The sequence below is a fragment of the Trachymyrmex cornetzi genome, unplaced genomic scaffold, assembly GCF_001594075.2.
Source record: "Trachymyrmex cornetzi isolate Tcor2-1 unplaced genomic scaffold, Tcor1.1 scaffold1137, whole genome shotgun sequence".
Lineage (NCBI taxonomy): Eukaryota > Metazoa > Arthropoda > Insecta > Hymenoptera > Formicidae > Trachymyrmex > Trachymyrmex cornetzi.
In genome coordinates this window covers 260,251-266,788 of record NW_017295694.1, presented here as the reverse complement: position 1 = coordinate 266,788, position 6,538 = coordinate 260,251, and the positions used below count along the sequence as shown (strand labels likewise).

Genomic DNA, 6,538 nt, shown 5'->3' with positions numbered 1-6,538 from the left:
CGTATGAGCTTGCTGCTCGACTCTGACCACGGAACTTTAATCGGGTCATCTTCTAGTCGTCTCGATTTTTCTGTTCCAACAGGTACGTCATACTACGTTCAACCGAGGTTACCTCGTATAGACCTTCCTAAATTTAATGGAAATCCTGAAGATTGGCTCTCTTTTAAAGATCTGTTTAGCTCTCTCGTAATCACTAATTGCTCTCTTTCTTCCATCGAGAAATTTCAGTATTTAAAAACTAGCTTGGTTGATTCAGCAGCCCAGTTATTAAGGAATATAGCAATTACTGGTGATAATTTTCAACGAGCTTGGGAGACTCTAATCGCATTCTATGAAAATACGAGAATGCTGGTGAACGCGACTTTAAGTTCTCTGCTCCATCTTAAACGCATGACCAAAGAGTCAGCTGTGAAAATGGAACGTTTGTACACAAGCATCATACAAATATATAGGTCTTTGGAGAATTTAAACCGTCCAGGACAATGGGTTGATTTCCTCGTATTTATCGCAGTCCAACGCTTAGATTCAGAATCGGTAAAAGTATGGGAGCAGCATTTGGATTCTGTGAAGGAACCACCCACGTCAGTTCACGGAATTTCTGTTTTCGAGACTTCGGTCTCTTCAAGCTTTTGAGAAAGCTCGTTTCGGTAAACATTCACTTCAATCGCATCAAACCACTGTTAAGGCTCACTATCAAGGCGCATCTAGTGAAACAGATTCAAGCAAAGATAGGAAATGCCTTCTCTGTTCAGCTAATCATCATCCTTCTATGTGTACTTTGTACAATACAAAATCAATTCCTCAGAGAAGATTGCTTATTAATAAATACAAATTATGTTTCAATTGTTTGGGATCTCATCGAGTAGCTGCTTGCCGGATTTCTAAACGCTGTTGAAAATGCGGTCGTAAACATCACCACCATCCATTTCGGTTCCTCTCAAGGAGCTAAGGCTAAGGCCAGCGGCAATGAAACGGATAAACCTGATAATACTTCGACTTCAAAACCTGAAAAACGTCAGGTTATGCATTCAAACGTTGCTCCGACTATACTGACACCGCGAGTGTTATTAGCCACTGCACAGGTGTGAATTACGGCTCCTAATGGCAATGTTACTAATGTAAGAGCATTGATCGATCAGGGTTTGGAGGTCTCTTTGGTATCTGAAAGGACAGTGATTGAAAATAAAGTGTAGGCATTCGACGATTTCCTTAATTGTATTGGCGGAAAGACTTCTAATGGATCACAGGGTACGGTCTGTTTTAAACTAAGTCCGCATTTCCAATCGGAATTCGAATGCAATGTTATGGCTCATATATTGCCCAACCTTACCTCATCTATTCCGTCAGTGCATATAGTTTCGGTTTCGTGGCCTCACTTGGATGGCTTGCAATTGGCTGATCGTCAATTTACCCAACCAGATGCGATCGACCTTATACTAGGAACCAATGTTTATGGGTTTATCATTGCAGAAGGAATCGTCAGAGGATCACCGAACGATCCAATAGCTCAATTTACAACTCTTGGATAGATTATTTCTGGCCAAACAGGATCCCAAGTGGCTTTTGAGAATGCTCGAAGTTGCCATGTGACCACGACGGAGGATTTATACCACATGTTGCATAAATTCTGGGAGTTGGAGGAAGTTCCGTCTTTAAAAGATCGTACGTTAACACCAAATGAGCAGGAGTGTGAAGAGCATTTTCAAACTATTCACTCCAGGGATCAACAGGGGCGATATGTGGTAAGATTACCGTTTAAGCAATCCGTTGATCAATTGCCAAACTCAAGGGCAAAGGCCGTTCGTATCATTCACCAATTGAATAAACGATTTGAATTAGATCCAATCTACGCTAAGATGTATTCTGATTTCGTAGCTGAATATGCAGCTCTACAATACAAGAAGTTAATTCCAGAATCATCGTCACAACCATTCCCTGCTTACTATCTACCTCATCACGGGGTAGTAAAGGAAAGCAGTCTTACTACCAAGTTGCGAGTGGTGTTTAATGGTTCTAGTAGGACTTCCACGGGAGTATCTCTAAACGATCTGTTGCATGTCAGTCCTAAGTTGCAAACCGACTTATTTGATGTTCTGATTTGGTACAGACAATTCTGGTATGTTTTCTCTGCTGATATTGAGAAGATGTATCGTCAGATAAAGATCCATCCAGATGATTGGAAGTTTCAACACATCTTATGGATAGATGAAAAGGGTCGCTTATCAACTTACTACAGTGACATACGGACTAACTTGCGCTCCCTTTCAAGCTCTTCGTACCGTACTCCAATTGATAAAGGACGAAGGAAACAGATTTCCGTTAGCAGTTTCTAATATTGACCCATGGCCGGTACGTGGATGATTTATTCGAAGGAGCCGATTCGATCGACCAAGCATAAGCAAGTCTTCAGCGGGTAAATCAGCTTTGCTTGGCGGGCGGATTTCGATTACAGAAATGGGTCAGCAATCATCCTGACATATTGAAATCTATCCCAGAGAGGGATCGGATACCTAACTCCTCTATATTCACTGAGGAGGATTCTATCGTTCATTCACTTGGTCTATCATGGCATCCAGGTGCTGACACTTTTAGATTCACATTTCACCAACCGCAGACTGAAACTATCACAAAACGAACTATTCTCTCTACAATTGCCAGATTGTATGATCCGCTTGGATTTCTCTCACCTGTTATAATAGGAGCAAAGAGATTGATGCAGGAGATTTGATCTTTACGATTGGATTGGGATGATCTTATTCCTTCTATTACCTCTAGTAAATGGACGTCGTTCATTAACGATCTCCAGAATTTGTTTGCCATCAGTTTCTCACGATGGTTAGGTCTAAGTTATAATCGGTTATTTGAGATACATGGGTTTTCTGATGCGTCACCGCACGCTTATACGGCGGTAGCTTACAGTCGATTAATTTCTAGCAACAGAGAAATCCATACACAACTTATATGTTCAAAAACTAAAGTAGCACCGTTGAAACGAATGACAATGCCGCGCTTAGAACTCGCTGGAGCCGTTCTTCTAACCAAAACTGGTAAAACACCTGCTTAGGATCCTAAATCAGAATAATGTTTCAGTCTATCTTTGGATAGATTCTACTGTTGCGTACACTTGGATTGCCAATCATCCTTCACGGTGGAAGGACTTCGTTCACAACAGAGTCTGCTACATTCAGGAATCCCTGCCGCAAGCACAATAGGGTCTTGTATCAGGACAGGAGAATCCTGCGGATTTGGCAACTCGAGGACTTTCGGTAATTCAACTTTCAGAGAAAAGTGATGGAGTGGACCTGACTGGTTGTTGGAATCATTACAACATTGGCCTAAGAACCTTACCATTGGAGAGAGCGGGGAGGTATTAGAGGAGAGACCTGTTAGAGTGGCAATTACTTGCGCTCGCCTAAACGAATGTTGGGATCTTATACTAAAATACTCTACATTAATAAGGTTGTTTCGGATCACTGCCATTTGTCAGCGAGTTATCAACCGATTTCGGAAGGTTCCTAACTCCTCATTGTTGTATCCCCTTACCACCATCGAATTGCAAGCTGCAAAACAATTTTGGGTAAAGTGCAAAGTTTTATCTTCCATCAAGAGCTCAAACTAATGTCCAGTGGGAAACCTTTTCCAGTTTCACACCCATTTTCTCGGCTTACACCATTCAAGGATGCTGACGGTGTTGTAAGGGTAGGTTCACAACATTAGTCATCGCCGACTCCCATAGAAGATCCTTACATGGCGGGACACAGCTCACATTATGCACCATACGGGAAGAATTTTAGATTATTGGAGGTCGCATTCCGGTCAGAAGTTACATTCTCAAGTGCCTGAGATGCGCACGTTTCCGCCGTACGAGGGCACCGCAGTTGATGGGTCAACTTCCAAGAGAACGAGTTACACAATCTCGTCCATTCTTAAACACCGGTATTGATTACGCAGGACCGCTCACTGTCAAAACTTGGAAAGGAAGGAATTTTCGAACTTACAAGGCATACGTCGCACTCTTTGTATGCTTATCAACCTCCGCGATTCATCTTGAACTAGTCACCGATTATACCGTCGAAGCATTTGTAGCTGCTTATAAAAGATTTACAGGGCGGAGACGAATTTGTGCTACACTTTGGAGCGACTGCGGCACTAATTTTAAGGGTGCAGATATTACTCTGCAACGATTATTCTCCGACGTCAGAATCATAACGTCTCGCCACTCTATTGGCGAATGATGGCACGCAGTGGAAATTTAATCCTCCATCGCCTCCACATGTTAGTGGCATATGGGAGGCGGGAGTTAAATCGATGAAGTATCATCTTCATCGAGTGATTGTAGACGCAATATTAATATATGAGGAGATGGCTACTCTTCTCGTTCAAATTGAGGCAATACTCAACTCGAGACTATTGGTTCCTTGCAGCGATGATCTAGAAGATTTGAACGTTTTGACCCCTGGTCATTTCCTTATGGGTTGTGTACTCAACGTTGTACCGGAATCATCTTTAGAAGACACGCGCCTTTCCCGATTATCTAGGTGGCAACTAATAACAGATAGTTTCTAAGGTCTAAAGAATGCTTACAGCGTTACTACTCAATATCCAAATGGAAGGTTGAATCTAATTCAATCAGTGAAGGTTGGTGCTAGCCATAGACGAAAGATATCCACCAGATAAATGGGAAGAGTTATTTCTGTTCACCCAGATGAGGACGGGTTAGTGCGAGTAGCGACTATTAAAACTCAGATAATTTTAAAGAGACCAATCGTTAAACTTTGTCCGCTTCCCATTCAAGCTAACAATTTTCAGGTTAATTCGTTAATAGTGGTTAATGAAGGCAGGCGGAATGTTACGAATTGACATTATTACAAAACCTCGCGCGCGGGCATGCCGAGTAGGCACCCGTGCGGGCGCGAGTCTGGCGCTGGCGTGCGTCGTTTCGGTCGCGCTAACTGGCAACCAGGGCGGCGCTGCCTACTGCGATAGGACCCTCCTTGGTTTGTGCGTGCGCCTTTGTTCCGCCATTACAGTTTTCAAGTTCCGGATGTACGTATCCGTGCGTGCGAAGTTTGCACAACAAAAACTGTGAAAAGAAGACGTCCTTGGAAAAAAGGAAGGTTGCTGAGATCAGCGGCCGAGGAGGCATGGTTGCATCCCAGATCACTCGCCAGTGTCGACTGGGTGGGACATACAGAGCGTTCCGGTTGGCGATCTGGGAATCTCGGTCCGCGTGCACGAATCAGCCATGTTGACTGCCCGTTTCTACGTGCGCAATTAGTAATTGCGTGAAGGGTGCCGGCAATGCGAGGCGTACCAGCGGTTTGCTACGTATTGATCAAAAAGAAATACGAGAGCTCTCAGGAAAATCGAACTACTGTAAGTGGATATCTTTGGTATAACTTTTCACTAACCCTCTTATGCCTAATTTCTTCACTTCCAGATAAATTGCGGATAACTTTATCCAGGAGATATTTCCATTGTATTCTGGGAGATATCTCTTGGATAAAGTTATCTAGAGGTGAAGAAATTGGGCATTATTCTTTTAGGAAAGTTGCATTTTATTGGGAAAGTTGCATTTGATAGCACAAATCACTAAGCAACGTGATTGGAGGTACATTACAATCCATCCGCCGCAAACGCCAAGGAAGACTCGACATCTGGATTGCCGCCCGCACGAGTCCATATTTGACCCGTACAAGGATCAGCGGAGACCTGGTGAGAAGAAAGGCTCGATGACTGGATTGCCGCCCACACCGGTCCATATTTGACCCGTGAAGAGACCTGCGATTACCTGTTGGAATTCAGCCTCACCGGATCAGTCGTCAACAAGTACCACTGACATTGCGTTCAACAACCCTTCCTTTTTCATTCCGCGTTTAAAGTTCGGCGATTCTTGCGTGCCGTAATTGTGTCTATGGTTATCATCATCGCTGCCGTGTCACGTAAAGTTACCGATATACGCGTACCGCGAAGGTATTCTGTGAGCGAGAATTACCTGCGTAGCCGGCGAGATTTGCCGGTCTCGTTATTGCTCGCCATATACATTCCGTTGCTAGCTGCGAGAAATTACTTGACGTCGCGCAGAGTGCAAATTACCGGTGCGCACATCTAAACGAGTGCATCCATTATCGGCTTGCGAGTATCGCCTATCGCCTGTTTCGGACACATTTTAATTTGATTCAACAATAAAAGTTCATTCGTTCCAACAAAGAGAATCGTCGTTATTACAACCGTCTTGGCGAACGAGCCTTCCTTACAAGGTGACACCAGCGTCACGAATACACAGCATGTTTCCTATTTGAAAAATAAATTAAATTTTGTAATTAATATAATATGCTTCTTGACAAATTATATTCTATCGTGTAAATTAAATGATTGATCCTAATCTTGCTTGCTAAGCTAATTTTTATAATTTATTTTGTGGTTTATTATTAGTATTCATGGCAGCAAACAAAAAGCAAGTTGTTGCATTAGTAGCTTGTGCTTTGCGTGGAAAGATGTAAATCCCTGAACGATGAAAGGGAGACGATTTAAATAT

The 6,538-nt window shown here is 43.0% G+C and overlaps 1 protein-coding gene across 1 annotated transcript; it reads left to right on the top strand.

The window, feature by feature from the left end:
- The first annotated feature begins 1,613 nt into the window (after window positions 1–1,613).
- Window positions 1,614–2,333, top strand: LOC108764398 (uncharacterized). Its single transcript, XM_018512640.1, has one exon. The coding sequence runs from the start codon at window positions 1,614–1,616 to the stop codon at window positions 2,331–2,333; it is 720 nt and encodes a 239-aa protein (XP_018368142.1).
- The last annotated feature ends 4,205 nt before the right edge of the window (window positions 2,334–6,538 follow it).

What these genes read in the sequence shown, in the direction of transcription:
- LOC108764398 (XM_018512640.1), top strand. Translation starts at nt 1,614, where the DNA reads ATGTTGCATAAATTCTGGGAGTTGGAGGAAGTTCCGTCTTTAAAAGAT.